The sequence below is a fragment of the Neodiprion virginianus genome, chromosome 2 (genome assembly GCF_021901495.1).
Source record: "Neodiprion virginianus isolate iyNeoVirg1 chromosome 2, iyNeoVirg1.1, whole genome shotgun sequence".
Classification (NCBI taxonomy): domain Eukaryota; kingdom Metazoa; phylum Arthropoda; class Insecta; order Hymenoptera; family Diprionidae; genus Neodiprion; species Neodiprion virginianus.
In genome coordinates this window covers 6,683,849-6,707,675 of record NC_060878.1, presented here as the reverse complement: position 1 = coordinate 6,707,675, position 23,827 = coordinate 6,683,849, and the positions used below count along the sequence as shown (strand labels likewise).

At 36.3% G+C, this 23,827-nt stretch overlaps 5 protein-coding genes across 8 annotated transcripts; 3 read left to right on the top strand and 2 right to left on the bottom strand.

The window, feature by feature from the left end:
* Window positions 1–73: 73 nt before the first annotated feature.
* Window positions 74–4,230, top strand: LOC124298247 (ataxin-3-like). The gene is made up of 5 exons (XM_046750008.1): window positions 74–570; window positions 650–814; window positions 1,431–1,567; window positions 1,796–1,950; window positions 2,038–4,230. Exons 1-5 carry the CDS (start codon window positions 547–549, stop codon window positions 2,697–2,699), a joined length of 1,143 nt encoding a protein of 380 aa, XP_046605964.1. The 5' UTR covers window positions 74–546; the 3' UTR covers window positions 2,700–4,230.
* On the bottom strand, window positions 3,711–10,205 carry LOC124298244 (sulfhydryl oxidase 2). The gene is made up of 3 exons (XM_046750006.1): window positions 9,206–10,205; window positions 8,452–8,704; window positions 3,711–5,639 (listed from the first exon to the last, which is right to left on the bottom strand). The coding sequence occupies exons 1-3, from the start codon at window positions 9,510–9,512 to the stop codon at window positions 4,226–4,228; spliced, it is 1,974 nt and encodes a 657-aa protein (XP_046605962.1). The 5' UTR covers window positions 9,513–10,205; the 3' UTR covers window positions 3,711–4,225.
* A 1,308-nt stretch (window positions 10,206–11,513) lies between these two features.
* LOC124298100 (EGF-like repeat and discoidin I-like domain-containing protein 3) lies at window positions 11,514–14,260 on the bottom strand. The gene is made up of 4 exons (XM_046749700.1): window positions 13,965–14,260; window positions 12,015–12,149; window positions 11,795–11,923; window positions 11,514–11,640 (listed from the first exon to the last, which is right to left on the bottom strand). Exons 1-4 carry the CDS (start codon window positions 14,014–14,016, stop codon window positions 11,576–11,578), a joined length of 381 nt encoding a protein of 126 aa, XP_046605656.1. The 5' UTR covers window positions 14,017–14,260; the 3' UTR covers window positions 11,514–11,575.
* Window positions 14,261–17,648: 3,388 nt separating this feature from the next.
* On the top strand, window positions 17,649–18,976 carry LOC124299219 (uncharacterized). Its single transcript, XM_046752266.1, has 3 exons — window positions 17,649–18,125; window positions 18,245–18,454; window positions 18,914–18,976. Exons 1-3 carry the CDS (start codon window positions 17,661–17,663, stop codon window positions 18,974–18,976), a joined length of 738 nt encoding a protein of 245 aa, XP_046608222.1. The 5' UTR covers window positions 17,649–17,660.
* Window positions 18,977–19,434: 458 nt separating this feature from the next.
* On the top strand, window positions 19,435–22,682 carry LOC124299377 (suppressor APC domain-containing protein 2). Of its 4 annotated transcripts, none has more exons than XR_006906984.1 (6): window positions 19,435–20,527; window positions 20,590–20,736; window positions 21,339–21,551; window positions 21,981–22,123; window positions 22,245–22,623; window positions 22,656–22,682. XR_006906984.1 is itself a non-coding variant. In XM_046752578.1 (6 exons), the coding sequence occupies exons 1-6, from the start codon at window positions 19,673–19,675 to the stop codon at window positions 22,249–22,251; spliced, it is 1,293 nt and encodes a 430-aa protein (XP_046608534.1). In that variant the 5' UTR covers window positions 19,435–19,672; the 3' UTR covers window positions 22,252–22,682. The 4 variants fall into 4 exon arrangements, 3 of the variants coding, with proteins under 3 accessions (XP_046608534.1, XP_046608531.1, XP_046608532.1); XM_046752578.1 differs by having other exon boundaries at window positions 19,435–20,386; window positions 20,459–20,527; window positions 22,245–22,682; XM_046752575.1 differs by having other exon boundaries at window positions 22,245–22,682.
* The last annotated feature ends 1,145 nt before the right edge of the window (window positions 22,683–23,827 follow it).

The window sequence follows — 23,827 nt, the reverse complement described above, 5'->3', positions numbered from 1 at the left end:
ATGTTCAAATAATTTACAGTATAAAATGTTCAAATAATTGTAATTTAATCATAATATGAAATAATACAAAACTGTAATATCAAGTGTAAAAATGGTTGTATGGGCTAGTACCCAAACAGAGAGGTGATTCCACATACAGCGCCATTCGTTGCAACTCATTGCGAGCGCGTTCCGAAATCAGCTATCAGCGCCAAAAACCACTCATCAAAAGCGAGTAAATTTGGGAGTCTATTGGGCCTTTTCCATCGGCTAAGACTGTGATTGGCTATTTGTCCTGACTTGACATAGGCATGGAGGAAGGACACTACAAGCTTGAACATTACCATCTTCTCTTTGCATCCACCGCGTTTGAAAAGTGTACATTCCACACAAACGTATGTGCATACATGGATATTAATGTATGACGTTTGATTGCTTGACTTGAAATATATTATTTTACTTTTCCACCGCCTGATATCGCGTGTTATTATCTATTATCCGAGGTCTCATTTTTCGTTTTTTTCACTCGAATCTTATTTCGCTTTTTTGTAAAACCCTGACTTCACAATGGAGAGCATATTTCACGAGAAGGTAATGTAGTTATCCAACCACAGTACTATAATGCTCACTAAAATTTTCATGTCCATTTTGGTTCAAATTTATTTCTTAGCAAGAAGGATACCTTTGTGCGCAGCATTGTCTCAATGCTCTTCTGCAGGGTCCATACTTCAACGCTGTAGATCTTGCAAATTTGGCATGTCAGATGGACGAGGAGGAACGCCTCAGAATGGCTGAATCAGGCATCGACAGCGAGGAGTATCAGTTGTTTCTGGAGGTAACCGTTTGTCTTACTCTTATTATGGCATACACAATCTTTTTTTTCTCTCACTCTACCATCGTGTATGTATATTGCTTCGTGCCTATTCTGTGCGGATCATTAATCAATTGAAATTCCCCATGTTAATAGTATTTTCAATTAGTCAATTCAATGGACATTAGATACATCTCGGACTTATTAGCTGTTTTATTAATAGCATTACGACAACAAGCTACAGAGGATTCTCATATTACTATTGATTTTAAGGGATGGTAACCTTAGACTATAGAAAGTTAGTATTATCTTTTTACTGACGCGACAGAACTGTCAGTATTTATTGAGCTAGAAATAAAACTTACTCAAAGAAGCATTCTGTACTATGAAATGTAGCTGGAAATGGCTGTAAATGAAAATAGTATTACCTTGTTGTTGGCTATCCTTGCTTTGTGCATGTTGTCTGGAACCAGTTGAAAACACTATTGAGTTCAATCTCACAATCCAGATGTTGTATTACAATTTATTGCTTCTATATGAAGCAGTGAAATTCCACTCCACTTTGCAAGCTCTATTGTAAAATTAAAAGCTGATGTTTTTTCATCATTTTAAGCTAATTCAATGGATACCTTTGTTATAGCAACCATCGGGAAACATGGATGACAGTGGGTATTTTTCGGTGCAAGTCATAAGCAGTGCTCTTAAAGTGTGGGGTCTTGAATTAATTCCTTATAACAGCACTGAAGCAACAGCCCTAATGGCCCAGAACGATCCTTCGTAGGTTATTATTTATCATTTTTTGTTCCCATCGAAAGTACTGTGATTAACACTCATCTTGATCATCCTTATTTAAACTTAAGTGCCTCAGCACTGCTGCAGATCACGTCAAATCTAACTCTCACTGACCAAATGCAAACTGTATTAACGAAAATAATTCAATCATCGGGAACAAGCATTTATTAACTTGACAATATACCTACCAGGATTAATAATTGACTTTTTTAGAGACATGAATGCATATATTTGTAACTACAAGGGCCACTGGTTTACTATCAGAAAACTTGGAAAACAATGGTTCAACTTAAATTCAATGTTGAGCGGACCACAACTTATATCGAACACATATTTGGCTATGTACCTAGCACAGCTGATGCAGGAGGGTATGTTGATAATTTCATTTTATATTATTCGATAAATAATCATCATTTTCAATCTTCATTGATCATTTTACCATATATTCCTCACAGGTTACTCAATTTTCATTGTTATCGGTTCTTTACCTGAATGTGTGGCAGAGGATGTAATTACGAAAAATCCAATAACAGCAACACCGAGAGTAAAAGCGAGATCAAATGATTGTGTAGGAACTAGTGGTATGGGGTATCGTTTAGGTTCCAAAGAAGAGGAAGATGCTAAAATTTTGAAAACTGCTTTAGCCTTAGGAGAAGTTAAAGTTCCAAATTCATGCGTGCGTCTAGCTTCAACATCATCAATAGCAACAGCAGTCAGTAGAATGAGCCAAAAAAATCATTCAGATATTGCATCAGAAACTGGAAAACCAAGAGAAAGAATAATACCAATCAGAATTGAGGGACGCGATCAACCTACTGTAGAAGAGGAGGATGATGCTGACTTACAAAAAGCATTAAAGTTGAGTTTACAGGATGCTAATGTAGGTGTTGACGAATCTTCGAATCTTAGATTGGATCCAAGTAATGATAAGGCAGACAAATATTTACCCAATTCCAATGAGGATACGGATGAAGACGAGGATTTGAGAAGGGCCTTGCAATTGAGTCTAGAATGTATGACCACACCATCTACTCCTGATCCTGATGATTTACGCTGGCGTCGATTGGCCTTCTTAGGAATACACAACAGCGATTCTACTCAGAAGTTGAATACGTAACAATAATTCTGTGAATTGTTATTTTTTTTTGCTTTTTTTTTTTATTAAATCTGTTATCGATTGAAATTCAATATGTAAAGTATAATTATCTAATGAACCAAGTGGAGTGATCTTGTCACTTTTTATAACTAATGAACTAATAAAACTAATAAAGTTTACTACATTATAATTTAATCGCGTTTTTTCATTTATTTATTCTAGGTTTGTTAACAATTCTAACTCAAACACGTTTATTGTAATAATGAATAATTCTGAACAGACGTTTAAGACCGAGCCTTGTGCGGACAATAATGCCAGAAGATGATTCATGCAATTAGTTGGATTCTGTAATACATCTTCTGGCATTAATGCTGCGTGAAAAAAAAACTTTGTATCCAGCGTTATATGCAGCATTATGCTATTTGCGGAATTTTCGTGTCAGTGATGCATAGGCATTGATGATATTCATAATGAGTGACATTTCGTGGTTGGTCTGTTGGTAAATACTGAGTATAGCGAGCTCTGAGATAGTACCTTTACATCCCAGTAATATTTATAAAAGCTTAGTGCACACTGCTCTCTCAGTGCGTTGCATACACATAAGTGATATTAAATCATATGTCAGGTATTCACACTGTATAAACTTAATATGGACCATGAGCGATTAACCAATTATATGATGGATTTACAAGAGAAACCCCCTACCTAATTCTGACCATACCACAGAATGAAATCACGGAACAGAATGGTGGAAAGTAACTCGAATCCTCGTCTCGCTCATCTCTTTGACAATTACTTACGACGTTCACTCCGTTCCATCTGCAGAATTGATGTGAGATTTAAATAATTAAATATCAGAACTACACCTGTAATTACATCGATGATTTGTAACATTGAGCCGCACCACCATCGATTCAATAGATGTGTTGACTGACTGTTGAGCTAGTTAGGCGAATCCCAGAAAGTAATACTATCGAACCTGTATTTCGTTTCGTTTTACTTTTCTCTAATTGGTACGGAACAAATCGAAAGTTCGTAATGACTAGTTTGTATTTCATTGCAGCGATATTTACATTCATGAGGTATGTAAGTATGGGAGGTTCTATTTACACTGTTAACGAGTTTAAATAGCTACAATTTATTTTAATTCCGTTTCGTAATTCCATTCAAATTTGCCACATGCAAGAATTCAACTATTGCATAGATTTATTCAACAAAGTATCTATTTAGATGCATTTTTTATGTACAAGACCTTTACAGTTTATCCATTCAATACAGGGCTAAAGTTATGTTCACTGATCTATTGAAATTACAACGGATTTTCGTTTCACCACTCTTATTATTAGGACACTATTTTTTTTTTTGGCAACTAATGTTTTTCATTCTGGATTTATTTTAGATTTGATTATACTCCCTATATTGTAGCGCTGCGCCAACAGTGAACAGACAAACTGAATATACATGATTTCTTCCAGATTTAATGGTAAACTTTATAATGTGATGCAATGTTTCTTTGATAAATCAAATCGCATAAGCGACAAACAAAGTTATACTTTGCCAAAAAGATCATGTATATATGTTTTCTTCCTGTAAGTCCTTTTCATCGCAAACTTTATACAAACAAGGACGAGTATCGTTGCAGACGTTACATACAGGACCACACAGATGCTTATGTCAAATATTGTAAAATCCCATCCCAATTTTCGTTGACCACTATACTTATCTGAAGCAAATCGTTCTTGTCTAATTTTGAGGTGAACGATACTGTTATTCTCGTTTAGTTTTCCACTTGAATTATAGTAACTTATTTCTGAAGAGCTGTACTTGCGATATAAGTAACGTAATATTTCTGCTTCGTTCCAACTCTCGTTATTGTATTTGCAAGTCGAACATTGCTCTTTGGACGGATATTGTACTTTTTTATGCATAGGATCTTCAGTTTTATCACCAGCCAGTCTTTTGTTCACAAGATTGTGCGATTTCCACAGCCACAAAATACTTTCGTTTAAAGTACGTACTTCAGACATTTTATTTTCACCAGCCATTTTGACGAAATGTTCGGAACAATCAGCACATCCAAAAAAGTTTTTGATATATCCAAGCATAGCTTGTAAAACTTCTTGTGGTTTATATTCTAGATTGTTTTTATTACGGATTGCAGAGTTTACGGTGAGCATATGGAACATTGTCCAAAGTCCACATGGGTACCCACGAAAACTACTAACACTCCCCTTGCATCCAATCCATCCCTGTGGCCCAGAGTATATGGGGGATATTTCTTCTTCAGTCGATTTAACAATTTGTCTGAATTCTTTCCCTGTCAGTCTTTCTCGCTGATCAACAAGTTCTCTTAATCTATCTAAAAATAAAATACCATTGCGTCCAAATGGAAAGTACTTTGCCAGTACATTCAAGTAAGCTTTCAGCGCCTGAATCTTGTCCCCCTCTATAACTTTAACCATTGGAATTTCGTGGTCAATCGAATATCTCAATGCTGTCTCTAAATCTAACTGAAAAAGGAGATCTCCGAGTGCTCTGACTTCCTCCTGTTCTTTTTCGTCTCTCCTTTCTTTCATTATGTCCAACACATTTGGTATTTCAACCTTCATCCACTCGCTGGGATGTTTATTAGTATTATCAGGTATATCTACCGTTATTCCTTTCAACACTAAAAATTCCTTAATAGCTTTTCTTATTCCTTCTCTTGTTGGGTACCTCACATTTATAAGTTGCTGCGAACTGTTACGGCCTAGTGCAATTAGAGTAGGAAATTTATTTACTGAAAGCATTATGCTAAGTGGCTCATTCTCAGAGGTCACACCACGAACTTGTATACTGCTGATGTTGTGTAAGTCTAAGGTCACCTCAGTGGCTAGGAATGAATCCACCGTTTCAAATATTAAAAAGTTATATTTTACACTGGCAGGTAAATCTTTCCACAAATTCTTCGTATCCCCACTTCTGTAACATGCAATCAGATGACACATAATTTTTCTGGCTTCATTAAACTTCTGCCTCTAAAATTGTAGATAATTAAAACTAGTAATTAGAACAAGCAGTACTCGAAATTGTCTTGAAATTTAAAAAGGGCTCCTTATGAAAAATTACTACCGCCGTATACTGGAATAGTGGAATTCAACACCAATAGTGTTCCCGGTACGGCTGAAGTATATACTAGTGAAATAATACTTGAAAATAATGATATTTATATAAAATAGTACCTGAAGAATATTTTAATTCATTAATACATTGTGATTAATTATTACAAAGGATATATGAACTCCTTCATCTTGGTGCACTGTATTTGTAGTATCATTACTGCATTGTTTTTGGGAGAAGTATCAATCAATACTGATGCTTTCAATATATTATGCAGATTGTGCGCGATTAACTTTTATCATTTATTGTAATAGCTCTGTTAGAACAGTTGGTTGTAGTCAATTAAAGAAACTCCAAACCCATGCATTATACAAAAGCAAACAGTATTATTGAAATCCGACACAATTCGATACTTTCTAACCCATTCTCATGTTCCCATTCATGCCGTATAATCTGTCGTTACCTTTCTCATTCTATTTCTACTTTTTCTTTCTTTCCATATCACTGAGTGGAGAAGAATAATACCAAGAAGAAGAGGCTACCAGTTGGTCCCATTATCATCATCATCAAAGATTGAAGTGAGGGTGGGAGGACAACATGTACTTTAGAACTAGAGTAGAATTTACACATATTACAGTTGATGTTAAGATAGATGCTGCGTGTAAAACAAAAATTGTATACAAAATTATATAACCTAAGAAGACAATGAGACCTATCGGCAAGGGTGGATGCAAATAATCAATTCAAAAGTTAAGTGTTCAGAATTGATTAATTGGCTCAACAAACAGGAAAATTGATTGGGTTGTAGAGATCAGTCTAAAAAGAACTTTCAACTATTCCTATGTATTTCACAACTAACTAAGGGTTCAGCTTATCCATTTACAAGTTACCCAAAGAATTACATTTTTCAAATAATTAAGGAATAACTTGACTGGTTTTACGAAAAATCTAATCAATTCTAACTTAGGGAGAACAGTATGGATTGAGATGAAAATAATAAAAATCCGTTGTTTTGTTCTTGGGAAGTAGGACGAAAAATTGATAACACACATACATTCACACATACACCTAGAGATTGAGATCCAGTAAGATTCCAAATTTTTGAGTTGATCATAATAACTTCATATCTATTTTGAATATAAAGAAGATCTAGTTCGGCGCCAATCTCTGAAAATGGCGGTAAAAGATCAACGGAAAACAGAAGAGAAGGAGATCACAATATACCAGTAAATCAAGAAACTATTACCGAAATCAGAGAAAATCATGGACTGTATAGGGATTCATTAAAAGGACTAAAAAGCATTTGATAATCTAAAGAAATTGAATCTCAAATATGATAACACAACAATATGTTTAGTACATAAAACCATTGCACATGAAAATGTGATCAGAAAAATAAAGTACAAAAGGAAAATAGTATCTGGATACAGTATAGATATCGTAGAACATTCACGAAATAAAGAACTGTCCATAATAAGTTGAACAGAGAAGGTGAAGATTGTGAAAAAGGAAAAATTTATTGTGAAGCCATTTAACATACAGTTAAGTCAACACAAAACTGTGTAGATATTATGAGATTAGTAATTAGTGTGAGTAACATCAGTAGTAGACAAGACATCAAGGTTATAATTCAGTGTGAAAAAAATTTTGTTTACTAACAAGGAATTCCTAAGAGTTAAAATCGTAACAACAAAAGAATACTTGCAAACATATAGAAAAGTAGAAACGAATAGTGGATCTTTAAAAATCGGCTAAGAAACCTATTCGAAAAAAAAAAGTAGTAAATGGTGAAAAAAGCTAAAAAAGCTAAATCAATCAATCGATCAATCTCTCTCTCCTACGCTCACCTGTCGATCACTCATCTTCAACCTCCTAACATAGCCGCTCATAGTTGATACTATCCAAGTCAAGAGTGTTGAATTATTACTGTGCTGAACTCCATTAATCCACTCATGAATGCCACAACTCCACACTATCAGAGACCAGTAATAATTTTTCATAGCCAGAAGTGGTGAACATGTGCACTTGAGAAATTTAAATGTCATTACTTCAAGCCCGCAATAGGTTTTCCAAATCGTGCATTAGGTTGACGAATGATAATTCAACTGTTAGATGTCACAAATTTTGAATTCAAGTCTTGAATAATATAATTCAATATACGATTCAGGGAATTAAGGAAATTAACTATGGCCTTGAAACGGCTGAGAAAAACCTCGTTGTAGTATATATCAGCAATAACCATCAGAGAGGGCTCACTAAAGTAAACTAAATTTGCAAAAAATAGCCAGTCTAGAAAATTTCTTGGATGTCTATAATTGTAATCCTACAGAAGGAATGAAAAGCACACTCCAATAATCATATATTTTGAAGGGGTTAGATGTAAGAGAATTTTTTTTCTCATATTTTGAGAGTCGGTGCTAGAGACAATTCTTAATAACCTTACGATCAAGCTCAATTAACTGAAACTTCAGTTTTGTGCAAAATCGGCATTGCAATATGCATATAAGTAATTGATTTGAAAAATTATTACTGAATAGTGATCTGTTTTCCAGTCATTTGTTGATGTGTAACCTCTTCATACTATACAGGGTGTGGTAAATTATATGATACAGACTTAAATATGATACTTTTAGCAGGTTGCCTTTAGCAATCCCTAACCATTGTACATACATACCGGTAAGGAGTTATATTCGGCCAAGAATAACCGCGACCTTCTTGCTGTTCCTTTTCAAGGCGGTCAATCAAGTTATGTCTTACGGCATCCATGTCGTTTCCTTTCTCAATTTCTATACCGAGTTGACCTGGTTTAGCGTCAACATGAAAATATTTGAGCATTGGATAATGCATTATTTCATATTCTCGACAAATCGGGTTGTTATCATCATTTGCGCAGTCAATTGCAGCTACCACAACAACATCTTTCCAGTCTGAAAGAAAAAAATCAAAGAAGGGATTTAGTGAAATGTTGTTGATGGCTGGAAAAATTTTTTTCGTATTCATGCAAAAAGCAGTCTTGCAGTACAATCAATTTATAATTTTATGGCGCTAACGCAGATTTCGAAGGAACTGATGTATCTGGAGCAAACGATTGAGTCGAGTACGCATCTACGGATCAAAGATGAATTCACACTAAATTCCAAGTTCCTAACTAATTTATCATAAAAACAGTCATCGAAAGAATGACTTTTCATTTTTATTCTTGTTTTAGGTCTGCTCTACAGAATTTCTGGATTAATGTTTGTAGTATCTAAATGGTGAACAAAGTATGTGCGAGAAATATTTTCTGTTCAAAAATGTAACAACAGATAAATTCTGGTCACTAAATGGACAAAAACAGTAACGCCTTGCAAGTTCAGGATCATCCAGGACACGCTAGTTCCTCCAGAGTAACCTTCTTTAAGGTATATGCAGGACCTATCGATACTTACGTCCGATGTCTTGAGCAAGAGCCTTCCAAGTATCTGCAAATCGAAGACAAAATCCGCACCAGCTGTTGTAAAATTCCACGAACCAGCCTGTCTTGCTTTCGTAAATACTGGGTTTAAAATTAGTTGCGTTTAAAATGTATATTCCATCGTTGCTGCTGTATAATCCTTGACCGGTTAATAAACTGTCGTAATTATCGTTTTTTCCGGCTACAGCCGCACTTGCATCTTGCACCAAAACTGTCACGTGTAGAACAAGCGTTTGGAACACTAGCGTGGCAATATAATACCGCATCACATTGAAATTCATGATGAACCGTTGTTCTTCTGATGAATGTAAATTTTATGAATGAACATTTCAAGAGGGGAGCCAACAAAAAAAAATGTTTAAGAGTTTGAGCGGAATGCTAATCACGCACTACGTAATGAGGAACTGTCAAAGCAGCAGACGACTCATTGAGAATTACGTGTTTCCGAAACCGAACTGCTAGTGCCAAACCAATATGCTATAGTATACTTGACGCCTATTGACGGCAGTTCTTTACAATCAGATGTCATCTGTCTACCAAAGTATTTTTTCAGCATAATTAGAAAATTACTCCACTGTTATCTCGTAGCCATATAGCAGGAAAGGAAGTCGACCACCGTCGTAAATTTATGCGTCAGTGTCGTGAACCAACATCACCACTATGTCAAATCCACTGAAAGTGTTGTATCACGGTGGGAGTCGGTGCAGGCACAGATGTAGGTAAACAGTTCGGCACACTCATGCATAAACTACGTCTCCATCGCACCTTAAAATTCAGGATTTAGATTTTCAAGTTAGATTGTATTCGTGTATGTCTGTATCACTGGAACGTATGTCTGTGTAACACCGCTGCTGTTGGTCAACCTTTTTCGTAAGCTTAGATCGCTTACATTTATCCGTATGATGTGCCTAGCATCATCCTAGCATAGACAATGCTGGTGGTACTCTACTAGGCGTGGATTTTCACGGGTGTCAACTTGACGCGACGGAAAATTAACGCGGCAGCGCCAAGCCGTCGGCGGCAAAACGACGCTCATGAAAATGGGTACCGAAGCAATTGTAAAATGACGCTAGTCTCTACAACTACGTGACATACGTGAACTACGTCGTTCAGTCAGTGGTTCTCAGTTGCGTTTTTATGCTAAGAATTTGATAATCTGCAATTGTTGATTGCAAGTGTGTACAAACGGAAAAAATAAAGTAGCGAGAAGAAAATCGTATAGAACGCAGGCAGTTTTTTGAGATAAGAAATTATTCTAATTTGTTCTCACTATTCCATAAACGTGCACTCATGGATAATTATTTTCATGCGTTTACTACCGCATAGCCCATAATAAAAATGTTGCGGTGTGTCCAGAGCCTTTCTTCTAAACAATGAATGATAATGAGTGAGAGTTGTATTCGAGTGCGAATTATATTATTTTCTTTATTACCTCGAACAGCTACTTACATGGAGCTTAGAGACAAGCTTCATGGAATACGCTGCGAGCATCATATCAGGAGTTATAGGGCCCAAAAACAACATATTCCTTCGATTAATTTCTGTGCTGCTGGTCTCTCCTTCGTAATTTTTCTGCTGTTGGGCCTACGCTCTTTTTGGTGCGGTTTTTTCGTTCCTAGGGGTTTAATTGGTCTAGAAAGAATCATACGAATCAATTGCAAAACAGAAGATTTTTCATAATCAGAGTGATCACGTTCATGGGCTCCTTCTGCCGCTGCGGCGTGCTACTGCCGCGTCAAATTACCGTCGCATCAATTCGACGCCCGTGAAAATTCACCCTGAAGCTGCACGATATTTCTTAGGGTTGGCTCTCTTGAATAGGATATGGTTGCTCGATTAGTAATGTATCGAACCCACTATCATATTAGATTAGTACGCGATCTGTATTACCGGCATGACTAACGAACCTACCTATAGTGACAATCTAATTTCATCTGAGGTTCGATCTCATGAGCTTGAAAGATAGAAAGAAAGCGGGTTTATAAACGAAAATCCCAGCGACGTCTTCGCTCACCGACGAACACTCCAAATTAGAAAACAACAGAGATGCAAAGCAACTAATATGTCTACTACGTATATTTATTTATACTAAATCTTACCACCAAATAATACATGTGATACCAGAGTAACTCAGCTTACTAATCAATTGACGAATGAGATTCCAGTCAAAGCATTCGAGAGTCAAAAAACGGAACTTCAGTAAATCAGTAGACGACACTGGTAGACGAATGCTCGACAATGTATGTGAGATATCAAGATTCAATTGATCACCAACATTTTGATTGGATTCCTAATAATATTTATTCATTGAATATACACACAGGTAAGTAGTAATAGAAAGAAATTAAATCACAACACACTCGTACGGGAAAGGTCCGCGGGTGAGCAAGTTTTGTGGACCCGGGCAAGCTAGAAAACATACAGAATCCTTTTAATTTTGGGATTCACATAGCATCATCTAATATAAGTTGGTCTTAGTGTAATTTTGTTCCATTGGGGTTACACAGAGTAACTGGAATAGTGAACGTGGTTACTCATTTCTATTATCACTTCATATACTAACCCTTGTCACATAGAGCACCAAAGAATCCGGTGCCTTCACACTGACATTTAAAGCCAGGGTGTTGTGATATTTGAAGGCACGAACCTCCGTGTTTGCAAGGTCTTCGATAACATTTATCATTTCGGCGGCCTGAAACAAATTGTTAACCCCGATTAATAATCACGATCTAAATGAATGGGCCAACATATTTTGAAATAACAATATTTTGAAAAGTTTTCACCTCGTAACGCAAGTCTGCAGTCCTCAGCATTGTTGTACCTATATTCGGCTTTGCAACCGTACCCACAGCTACATTGTGCATTCACAATTCGACATCCTTGATGCATTTGGTCCAATTCACAAGCGAGTGATATTCCTTTAAATGTAATTTTTTCTCGTGATTTGCATGTTATGTAAAATATCAACATATTGGTTTATCTATCTCAAGTATTGCTGAGCGTTGGATTCCATAGAAAATTGTAGAGATGAGAAAGAAAAAAAAAATATTGTAATGAAGTAGTTAATAAAATTTGAAATCTAGACAAATGTAAGTAGTTATGCTTTTCGAAGGTGAAATTTTGAATATCAAGGGAGTCTATACCATACATCTTTACCATCATGTTAAAATTTTTCCTGAATTCAATCAGAAGGAAGTAAGCCTCTGAAATCGATAATATATTGTTTACTTTACTACGAGATATGTCACATTACCTCTAACGGGATTTGATGGATTAATTTATTGTAGCCGGATAAAAAAAAATTCGGGGTATGAAAAAAAAAATGCCAGAAATTTTACGTTACAATAAGTTGAAATAGAAAGTTAAAATCTATTTGTAATTAAAGAGACAAGTAGCTGGTCTGTACCGTCACTTCGATCATTTTTCAATATTTCGGGGATCGCGCCGTTCTGTTATATAATGTCAAGTTCACGGTGTTGTGGCGAAAATAAGTTTGGTTTACGCCTTCCTGGCTAAAAGCAATTCAGTGTTTCTCTTACGAAATTTTAACTTTGAAATTGCGGATACACCTTCCTGGCCGTATAATACTCCATGTTTTTGGATTCCATCTCTTACTCTTCGGTTCTAAGCCCTCGATATTTTTCCTCTGATAATTACAACAATTTCCATACTTTGCGTTAAAAGCGTCGCAACGATTTCATAAAACTACTTATCGCGTTGTAACTCGAGACCATCCTCACGTTTATCGTGGAACTGTTATCCGCTTGCATAATTTTGATATGCTCAAAAAGCCGCGAAACTAATATATCTAATAATACATCTTATGCCCACAGTACCTATTGTATGGTATATATATATATATATATATACATATATATATATATAAGGGTATAATTTATGTTGTATCATAAACTAAGTACTGAATAAATTACATGACTTTTATTGTACAAGATGCAGGCCTGATTTACCTATTCCTTCGATTATTTGTTCACGTTACCGATGTATAATATTTATTTCAAAACTGTAATTGTGTAAAATTGTAGTAATGAATCTTCGAGAATGATATTATACAATTATGAATTATATTAGTAAAAATATAGGGACGGAGTTGAAGTTCCGAAAGCACCTAATTGCGAATAATTTGGTGGTGAAACTTGAAGTGAAGAAAGCAAACTTTTACGAAACTACAAAGTTTTAAACCGCTGGAAACTCGACGGCTCAAAGTTCCGAAATACAAGATTCTGAAAATTCAAGTTCCGATAATTCAAAGTTGCGAAAAATAAAGTTTCGATAGAGTAAAATTCCAAAAATAAAAATATAGTCGCCCAGCGTAGTTTACTTATCAAGTGGGTGAAAAATAATTCCGAACGTAAAAATATCGAAAATCCAAAAGAAAGAAAGACCAAAGTGGTGAAATTGCACCAAGCCATAAATTCGCAAAACTGAAAATCTTCGATCATTCAGAATTTCGATGTTTTTGATTTTCAAAGTTTCTCATTTTCGCACTTCCGGAACTTTGACTTGTCGGAGTTATAGCCTTTTGGCATTTTGTCCTTTCGGAACTTTGCACTTTCAGAACTTTGAGCGTCAGGTTTTCGGTTTATTCGAAACTTCATTTCTTTTACTTCAAACTCAGATACCAAAAAAATTCGGAATTTGGTGCTTCCCGAACATTTAAAATTCGGAATTTCAACCCCGCCCCAAAATATATTCATATATTATCACTTATGTACCTATGACAAGAACTAGAACGATGAGAGCGAATACTTTATAGATTTTCATCATGTTCGCAACGGTGGGTGAAAGATGCAATGAATATACAAATCCTTCGACGGGCCCTATTTCTGGTACTGTTATAAAGTTAATCACAACACAAAGGCCAAAGGCCGACACCCGAGCCAGTCTCTTGAAAGTCTGGACTGGAACTGACGGCAGCAAAACGAAGTATAAACCACCACGACTGTCGCATACGGGGTCGTAAACAGTCAAGCACTTGTCAGGCTCCTCTGCTGAGGCCAGTGAAGTCTGTATATATACTGCTTGTGAGTGGAGGAAAGATAAATTTATAGCGACCGACTATAATCTGTACCGAAGCTGAGAAGCCGTTGCACTTGCGACCCCACTGGCGTGGCATTTCCCTCTTGTCGTTCACTGCCCACGCAGAGCTAAACTTTATCAGTGGCTCGTCAGTTATATTTCTATGCATGTGTAATACCATACGTTCAACGTGCAGAGAAATAAGGATAGAATTTCAAACCGCCATCGCATTGAGGTCAACCCTTTTGCTAAATCCTATTTATTCAGGGGAACATCTGCAGAACATATGCGTAGGTATCGTAGTTTGCGAATGCCCAACCATTCGTACTTTGTCAGCTGCAGACTTGACCGAGCTTTTTTGTTAAATGCAATGTACCATAAGCATCACGAGAATAATATACCACAGTATAGCGTACTGTATGATAAAACCATTCTCCACCAATTCAATCACTTTTTACCCCACAGATATGACCGAAGAATCTGTAAATTTTGCAGCAATGTACAAAGCAATGTACGTAACTGTTCAAGAAACGAACATTTTTCAATCAATTCTACGAGGACGTTTGAAACACAGAAAAAACTTCGCCGTAAGTTGTTGAAAACTGGTTTATATATATTTTTTTTTCCTTAAGTTACACGTTTACTGGAAAAAACTAAAACATTTTCTAAAGGTTGGATCGAAAAATCTGAAATAATTCACGAAAAGTCTCTCCAGCTAGTGCGGCGAACTGACTAAATTTCATAAAATTGTACGTCGGGTGGTAGAAGAAAAGGCCTGTCAACGAACGCCCGCAGAATGTTTCATACAGATATAATGAATTATACGTATATATCTTTGTTTACCACACACATCTCGTATATGGAATACCATTAGAGTACAGATCACACAGTTAACTATTTGTGAGCGTATAAAGGAATTGATAATGTATGTATGATAATTGTAATCTGTATACGAAGAATAAATTGGCGTAATTTAACTATCTAAAAGTGATGCGAATTTCTGAGTTCGAACCCGACGCGTTCGTGCCTTTTGTATAGTTTTCTATTACACATAATAAAATTATTTGCGTATAATTTAATAATTCTTCAATACAGCTTCATAATCTATAATAAACTTATCTTTAAATTATATTCAGAATTTTTGGTTAAAGTTTCTCATGCTCATAATTCGGTTTCTCATCTCCAGTTCAACGTGCTACAGCTGTATTACGATTACCGGAAATTGCGTGAGATGTACTTTAAATGTGCTTGAGGGTATGTAAAATAATGTTGAAAATTTGTAAGCGCGTTACAAATGAAAAAATTATGGTCTGAAAAACAAAATAAAAAAATAGGATGAGAATCGTGTCGAAATTAACTGCGCTGATCCGATATGCAGATACATATATAGCAGAATACATGTATATATGTATAGTCTCATCGATCAAAGTTAATATAATGTGATCAAATTATTTATCAAAGATTTCAAATTAGATGCTTGATAGATAATCTCGACTCTGCTGCGCAAATTTCCTAATGCAAATTCACTCGTCGGCATTTATATGAATGCAAATCTGTAGAGAGCTTTGAGAACGAATATTTTTGCAGAGAAAGTGCAGATAGTTTGCATCTATCAAAGCATTTTATCTAGTGTAAGACTAAGCAGATATGTAGTGTGGTTTCTTGCAGATGCTAGTGGTGAAGTGTTTTACAGGATTTTGTCAAATCAGTATACCGTGGTACAGTAAAAATAATAATCAATAAGAGCTGTTCTGCGACAGGAACTGATGGCCCTGATGCTTTTTAACGTCAACTAGCGATAAGTATTTTTCCATATGTCACTCAATCTTCTATATCACATGTATTTATGTACATAAAGGCGACAAAAGTGACTTTCTTGCGCCGCATCGCTTTAATACGAACCGGATGAACACTTGAGTTTCCTACACGCTTGCAAACATCATCACGCCATTGTACAGGCTGATTCCGTTGAACCAGCAAAAAGTGGTTCGGTATTTCAAGTATTTAAGTTGTAGAAAGTAGCTTGTTGCTATGTGCCGCATGTGTTTTGTATTTTTATTAGCCCGAGTGAATTCTAAAAAAGATGTTTACGCCATCAGGCGTCCCCTTTAAAAAGATTAAGGAAATTTTATCTCATATGTACACTCTTTTGATTTGATTCGCTTTGAGAATTATCGCGATACTAATTATAGAGATACCAAATGAAACTGACGAGATTTATTTTAAACTATAGTTTGAAAAATTATAACATGTTTGATATTCCAGTCGCGACTTACTTGTAAAGATTTAATTCTCACTCGTTACTTTATTTTAATGCAAATTATATACTTTTATCGTACGGTTTTTCAAAGACCTACTAAAGCAACGCTGAAACTCCGCAACACACTATAAATTTAATATTGACTTAAAAGACGCAGAGAATCGAGTAAACCAATATTTGCATTCAATTGAAAATATAAGTATTCATCCAGTACACGTACCTTATACACACAGTAATCGAAAAAATTGAGTTAGTCGTCGAAGAATGACTGTACCGTAATATACCATATATATAAGTATAAACTCATTCCTAACGTTTTCGAAAAACCGATTTTTTCCGCAATAGATTTTGAAGAATTGTACACGGTCTTGAGTTCATCAAATTCAGCGCCATCATAAAATTATATCTATACGGCCAAGTCTTAATCTGATTGTGAGTAAAATTAAATTTCAAGCAAAATTATATTCATATATTATAACTGTCAAATGAGTTAAAGTTAACTCTACAGTTCGGAGTCTGAAGCCGAAGTGGAACAAATTTGCACCGTATCACTATTGCTTAAAATTCTGATAACACTTGACATTTCATTAGAAAAAAAGATCTGTGCCGCGTTCGGAGTTCAATGGGGCATTCCATTTCATAGTTTATACAAACGGCATAATGAATGTTTTAAGAAGATTGCAGTAGTATTAGTTTCTCAATATTTCACGTTCTATATGAATAAATGTTTTATCGAGTACAAAGGGGGCCGTTGTACTTAGGTATGTAATAACGAGGAATAGTCAGGGTAAGGTGAAATACTGAGTAAATGGGACTGGGTGCAGAGCCTATAAATAAAGCGCGAAAATATTAAAGTGGAGTATTTTTGAAATATAATGATATACTAGCTGTGTATGTGTAGGTCGGATGTTTACTGTGTAGCTGGTTTTTGTTCTCGTGCGTTCGCTTACTCGTTGTCAGTATTTTACCAGATGATACGAGATTAATGATATACCTCACGCCCTCACTGCACCGCGCAAAAACTACGGAGCGTTGGTCTTGGAAGTCGAAATTCACCAGGTAAAGGACCTGGAGCGCAGAACTACGGAGCGCTGTTCCTGGAGATCGAAATTCAACAGGTAAAGGATCTGGAATGCAGGAACTACGGAGCACTGGTCCTGGAGGTGAAAATTCAACAGATAAAGGACCTGAAGCACAGGAACTACAGAGCGCTGTTCCTGGAAGTCGAAATTCATCAGGTAAAGGACCTGGAGCGCAGGAACTACGGAGCGCTTGTCCTGGAGATCAAAATTCAACAGGTAAAGGATCTGGAATGCAGGAACTACGGAGCGTTGGTCTTGGAAGTCGAAATTCACCAGGTAAAGGACCTGGAGCGCAGAACTACGGACCGCTGTTCCTGGAGATCAAAATTCAACAGGTAAAGGATCTGGAATGCAGGAACTACGGAGCACTGGTCCTGGAGGTGAAAATTCAACAGATAAAGGACCTGAAGCACAGGAACTACAGAGCGCTGTTCCTGGAAGTCGAAATTCATCAGGTAAAGGACCTGGAGCGCAGGAACTACGGAGCGCTTGTCCTGGAGATCAAAATTCAACAGGTAAAGGATGTGGAATGCAGAAACTACGGAGCGTTGGTCTTGGAAGTCGAAATTCACCAGGTAAAGGACCTGGAGCGCAGAACTACGGAGCGCTGTTCCTGGAGATCAAAATTCAAAAGGTAAAGGATCTGGAATGCAGGAACTACGGAGCACTGGTCCTGGAGGTGAAAATTCACCAGATAAAGGACCTGAAGCACAGGAACTACAGAGCGCTGTTCCTGGAAGTCGAAATTCATCAGGTAAAGGACCTGGAGCGCAGGAACTACGGAGCGCTTGTCCTGGAAGTCGAGTTTCACCAGGTAGCGGACCTGGAGCGCAGGATCCAGAAGGTAAAGAGCCTGGTACTCGAAATCTGCAGAGCGCGATTCTCATACGTCCTCTCTACTGCGCGGTTGTTTCCGGACTGAGGAATTCGGTTAGCTGATTTTCGTCGTCGACGATTACTATAGATCGATGACGTCAAAGAAAAAAAATTTTAGGTGACGTCAGTTTCTGAACATCCGACATCCAAAATTTGGTATCGAACTTTAATACTATGTATGATGATATGATGTGTGATGTATGATGATGTATGATATGATTTTGATGGTAAAATGTACTGCGACATAACTCTGTATATATGTATATCACCAGCCGGCTAAGTATCTCCTTAGAATATATATTTGTCATTTCTGGAGCTGTTTGACTCAATATCTAATGTAAGATTCTGAGGATCTGTTAGGATCCACCGATTCTAACCATCCCGAAAATAGAGTCGGTATTGCAGAATACTGTAATTTCTTTTCTAGTGTCACTGTCTACTAACCAATATTGGAGCGCCACACGTCCAGCGGACAACTTGTGAAGCATAACCGACAGGATATAAGGGATCTTGGTTACGCGGCCCGCACCCACATCCAGAGTTTCGCGACATATAACGACCGTGATCAGAGTTCATATGGTTGACAGTCTTTAAATATCTTCGGTCAACGCCCTAGGTGAGGTACATAGCCACCTGTAGTAAGCTACAGGAGTTCCGGGACTTATCTGTATAAACGCCACAGTCTTTAAATATGCTCATTGTCAGTCAAAGACCGAAGATATAATACAAACATTTATTCGAAATAACACCTTATATTTTCGTGTTGTGTTTAATCAGTTCGTTTATTATTCTAACCTTTAATTGCAAGTTCAATTCATGTATTCTTCGCGTTCTCTAACGTGGCGTGTTGTTCGCAGTTTAAACGTCAAAGAAAACTCGTGCAACGTTGGGCTTACAACCCAAATATAAATTATAATAGATTGCTAACAACAGAACTTTAAATGGTATAATACTACTGACCTTTTTCAAAATAGCTAACATCTTTACTTCCTGGATTAATCGTTTGTTCATCTATTCTACTACTGATAGAAACTAATAAACAAAAATAAATTAATTCTACTGTCGCTTCCTACACACCAACTCTTTCTTGGCTAGTGACTACCATGAAGTAGAAGAGGGTATCACCTGTACATTTAGTGCCGATAATAGTCTTATTAAGTACAATTCTTTACAATATTGCCCAACCATGGCTCAAATACAGTCTGCAAACCTAGACGGGTTGCCAAAAGGCTTTGTCTCTGCAATGAGAACCTTATTTGACATAATGGACGATGAGCGTAGTGGTTTTGTTAAATTTGCTGATATTCAAGAGAGGTGGCAAGACGACGGTACGCAGGGCTTGCCCAAAGGGGTATTAGAAAGCCTGAAGAAAGTTACACCAGTCAATGGTCTTCTATCTTTTGAACGGTTTTGCACTGGCCTTAAAATTTGTTTGCTACAAATTAAATCTGAAGCAGAAGCTAACAAGTTAGAAGTACCACAAAACAGACCACCATCCGCTCCTGTCTTAATTGTCGATGGGCAAAACAAAGTACCTTGGACTTCTCCAAACACAGCCACAATTCATCCCAATAATGCGATCGCCCAGCAGCGAACCCTTAGTATGCCACAACTTCTGGGAGGTCGTAAAGAAAGTAATGTTGCACTGGAAGCTGTTGATAACAGAAATGTACCGGAACCAAAAATAACAAAGCCATATGGACCACCAAAACCTCCAAGAACCGGAGCTGGATTAGAAGGAAGAGCCTCGTTGGGTGTGAATTTTGAAAGAAACATTGACAAATCTGAGATTCGAACTGCATTGCAAAATTGGCAGATGGGTTTGATGATGGGGGACGAAAAGTCACTTGAAAAGAGACAAGTCAGTGCAATGAATTATCAAGCGGATCCGAGAAGTCTTGTAAGAACAGCGCGAGTTTTGGGTGATGGGAAAGCTGTAGATACACAAAATAATCAGATCAATGTTCAACAGAAAAAATCATTGGGGCGGCGCCGTGAGCCTAGACGACATACGTTGCAGAACGGTATTGATTATAATATGGTAAATCCCTTTCTCCTTTCCAATGTATATCAAACAATGCTACAATCAGGTGAATTTTGCAGATGAAACGGATGAAACAGATCGAACAAGAAAAAGATGTGCTGCTGCAGGGTCTGACTGCTGTTGACAAAACTCGTGAATGGTACCTCAAACAGATTTCTGCAACTCAAGAAAAAATTAAACACGTGGGTCGCGTGGGTTCACATGTGGTAAGGAGATTAAAAATTCTCCACATCGTTATTAATTGCATACAGGTCCCTCCACTGTGTCTTTTTTGATGTCCAGGTCGTGCACTTTATGGTTTTTTTCTCCAGGTCATCCACTTTATGGTTTTTCCTGTCCAGGTCATCTGCTGCATGGTTTTCAACATTTAAGTAATTTACATCATGGTTCCTTCTCTGCTTCGTAGTATTTGACCGCTTGGAGTGCGAAAAACATCAAGCAGCTGACTCAGAATTCAAAAACTATGACATGGATGACTAGGTTACTGTAAATTTGAGAAACGAAAATCCGACTTCAAAAACTCTAAATTGGACAACCTAATTATCTTAAACTGTGAAGCAGATAGCCTGAGGAATATTAACTATGAATTGTCCAACTATATATTGCTTAAATCTGCCTTATTTTTTTTCTGTACGTTTCAAATTCCTGGATGGTCCCCTTTTTTCTCCATGATTTCCACCCTGATTTTCTGGATAGTTCTAGAGAATTGTCAGTAAAACTAGTGCTTCTCGTATTACAAAGTGTGAAAAATATATTTTTTTCGACATCTGTTATGGCATGTAATTTTTTGTCATTTTAAAAATATCAGGAACAATGGACTGAAGCTCAGCAGGAAAGGTTGGAACTGCAACGAGCAAGAGTACTCGAAGTTAACCGGCATCTCGCGGCATTAATAAGTAGCTGGGAACGTGGTGGCTTACCACTACATATGAATTTGGCTGTTATCAGCCATCCTACTACGGCGCAATTGCATCAAGATATAGTATCCCGACTTAAACAACAAAACCACAGATTAACGGAGGTATTGTTTCTTGTATTTTTTTGTACTTCATATTTTGGTATTAGTTATTGTTACAGTGGTGAAGTCAGCTGCAGGTTTTAACTGTCAAGCGTAAAAACCCAACAAGAAACACGCTCTGTCTGATTTAATTTAATCTTTTTATTTTTTTTTCTTTAATGCTGAACCACTCTTTGATAAATAATCATTCGAAGCTCTGAACATTGTGTCACACACTTAGCAGCTGAAATCTGAAGCTAACCAGCATTTTATTATAGTTTGTATTTATGGTAGTTTTTTTATGTAAGCAGGGAGTCCTGAAAGCTGGAAATTAAAAAATTCAAACCAAAATAAAATGCCGGCTCTTAAATATAAAAAATTTTTTTATAGTTGTATTTAAAAATTATTCGAGATGGATTATAGGAGACATCTAATTGAAGTCCTAATTTTCAGGAAGTCAATAAGAAAAGTCAACGTATCGCCATATTAGAACAAGAAAAAGACAATTTAATGCGTGAAGTTTATAATCGGCAGTCGGGAATGAGTCAACCTCGAAGATCGACTATGATCCATGAGCCACACGATCAGACATTCATGTAAGGTACTAAAAGATATTTATTTATATTGTGCAAAAATGTATATGAATATATTTCTAATTGGTTAAAATTACTCAACCCTTACAAATTCACTTAGCCAACTCTGATTTATTTATTCCAGCATTTAGTGACTACTTTCACGATCTGATTTCCTGAACCAAGCACTTATCATTTCAAAAAGATAATATTCCGTCCAGAAAAGGAAACTTCCTGAGCCGAAGCCAATTTTCATATTATAAAGATACATGGGGTATTTATTGTAATAAGTCTATTTGTACAATAGATTAAAAAGTCGATAAGGTTGATAATTATTACTGATTCACAGGTACGGTGATTTACCTTTGTAAAACACTAATTTATGACTGTGAAAATTGTTGTAAAATTAATAGTTTTGCAACAATATCTATTGAGTAATTTATAAATAAAAGTTTTTTAGCATAGTTTCATTTAATTAGTTATTATAACGAGACTTTCATTATTTCTAATCTTATTGATAGAACGTAATTATTTTTGTAACATTTATATACTACAGAAATGTACATAAACGGTAGTACACACAGTTCGAGTATGTTTCCACGACTTCATTGAGATCAACTATATTCAATACGTTATTATTTCAACTTCCTTTGCGTAATAATTCTTAACATTCAGGATGTGAATAGCTTCGCGTTAGTTTAAAAAAAAAAATGTATGGCAAAATTTAAAATTTTGGTTACATTTTCTTTAGCCACGGTATAAAAATGATGCAAATATTCAAGATGCTTATCAGTACCGGTCATTTAAAATTTTAGTATCTTATGAAGCGTTTTTAAAATGCATTCTTATGACACATGTACAAGTTGCGTAAATAAACATCCTTAATTCCAGAGAGAATATAGAAACAAAAATGATAAGGGAATATGCTAATAAAGTATATATTTCAACGCGAAACACAACTTTTTGCATGTAGTTTGATTATAGCGTGCGTCGCCAACATTAGTTTGTACGTTTTCGGATTTACGATAATTCAAAAATCAACGCTGGGTACGAAAATTTTAGCACGACCAATGTTCGAAATTAAAAATTATGTTGCATTGATCGCGTTATTCGCGCAAATAGTATCCACATAATTTTAATTTAAAAACTGAAATTGATTATGAAGAAATTACTTTAACTCTTACCTAATTCTGCGATTTCCAACAGCTCGAACCAGACGTTTTGCCCCTCTTTCCCAAAAACAAGCTGGAAATACTTGAAGTGGTGCGTAAGTCCATTTTTGCTGTAGAGCAGGTTTGATTTCTTCACGTGTTTACGTCTCTAATAAAAAATAAAATGTTGAAATTCCTCCTACAATTTTAAACACCCAGGTCGAAATGCATATACGCGAACGTCACGAATTGAGACATCTTCCTTATGCCTTAAGCCTATGGGAAATTTGGAAGAACGAGGATACGGATAAATAGCCTTTCATTGTGCTTGTTTCGCTCTTTTTCACAAGTCCTACAACACATAGAAGCACAACACTCAAGATATGCTTGATTGACTTTTACCAAACTTTTACTTGGTGGTCTACAAGCTTCACCTAAATTTTAATTCTGCTTTGTATTTGACTTAAACACTATTTGCTACACTCATTGAATATCACATTGCTATCATAAAATACTAATTACTCCACTTTACTATTGAAAGCTTTTGAAGCTTGAGAGAATGTGGATATGATGAATA

What these genes read in the sequence shown, in the direction of transcription:
- LOC124298247 (XM_046750008.1), top strand. Translation starts at nt 547, where the DNA reads ATGGAGAGCATATTTCACGAGAAG. An exon ending in ATGGCCCAGAACGATCCTTC is followed by an intron (nt 1,568 to 1,795) that starts GTAGGTTATTAT and finishes TGACTTTTTTAG; the next exon opens with AGACATGAATGCATATATTT. An exon ending in AGCACAGCTGATGCAGGAGG is followed by an intron (nt 1,951 to 2,037) that starts GTATGTTGATAA and finishes TATTCCTCACAG; the next exon opens with GTTACTCAATTTTCATTGTT.
- LOC124298244 (XM_046750006.1), bottom strand. Translation starts at nt 9,512, where the DNA reads ATGAATTTCAATGTGATGCGGTATTATATTGCCACGCTAGTGTTCCAA. An exon ending in TCTTGCTCAAGACATCGGAC is followed by an intron (nt 8,705 to 9,205) that starts GTAAGTATCGAT and finishes TTTTTCTTTCAG; the next exon opens with ACTGGAAAGATGTTGTTGTG. An exon ending in CCGAATATAACTCCTTACCG is followed by an intron (nt 5,640 to 8,451) that starts GTATGTATGTAC and finishes TGCATGTTACAG; the next exon opens with AAGTGGGGATACGAAGAATT.
- LOC124298100 (XM_046749700.1), bottom strand. Translation starts at nt 14,016, where the DNA reads ATGATGAAAATCTATAAAGTATTCGCTCTCATCGTTCTAGTTCTTGTC. An exon ending in CGTTCTAGTTCTTGTCATAG is followed by an intron (nt 12,150 to 13,964) that starts GTACATAAGTGA and finishes TTACATTTAAAG; the next exon opens with GAATATCACTCGCTTGTGAA. An exon ending in CTGCAGACTTGCGTTACGAG is followed by an intron (nt 11,924 to 12,014) that starts GTGAAAACTTTT and finishes AATTTGTTTCAG; the next exon opens with GCCGCCGAAATGATAAATGT.
- LOC124299219 (XM_046752266.1), top strand. Translation starts at nt 17,661, where the DNA reads ATGCAGGAACTACGGAGCACTGGTCCTGGAGGTGAAAATTCAACAGAT. An exon ending in TGGAGATCAAAATTCAACAG is followed by an intron (nt 18,126 to 18,244) that starts GTAAAGGATGTG and finishes AAAATTCAAAAG; the next exon opens with GTAAAGGATCTGGAATGCAG. An exon ending in TGGAGCGCAGGATCCAGAAG is followed by an intron (nt 18,455 to 18,913) that starts GTAAAGAGCCTG and finishes TTTCTTTTCTAG; the next exon opens with TGTCACTGTCTACTAACCAA.
- LOC124299377 (XM_046752575.1), top strand. Translation starts at nt 19,673, where the DNA reads ATGGCTCAAATACAGTCTGCAAACCTAGACGGGTTGCCAAAAGGCTTT. An exon ending in ACGGTATTGATTATAATATG is followed by an intron (nt 20,528 to 20,589) that starts GTAAATCCCTTT and finishes TGAATTTTGCAG; the next exon opens with ATGAAACGGATGAAACAGAT. An exon ending in GTCGCGTGGGTTCACATGTG is followed by an intron (nt 20,737 to 21,338) that starts GTAAGGAGATTA and finishes TAAAAATATCAG; the next exon opens with GAACAATGGACTGAAGCTCA.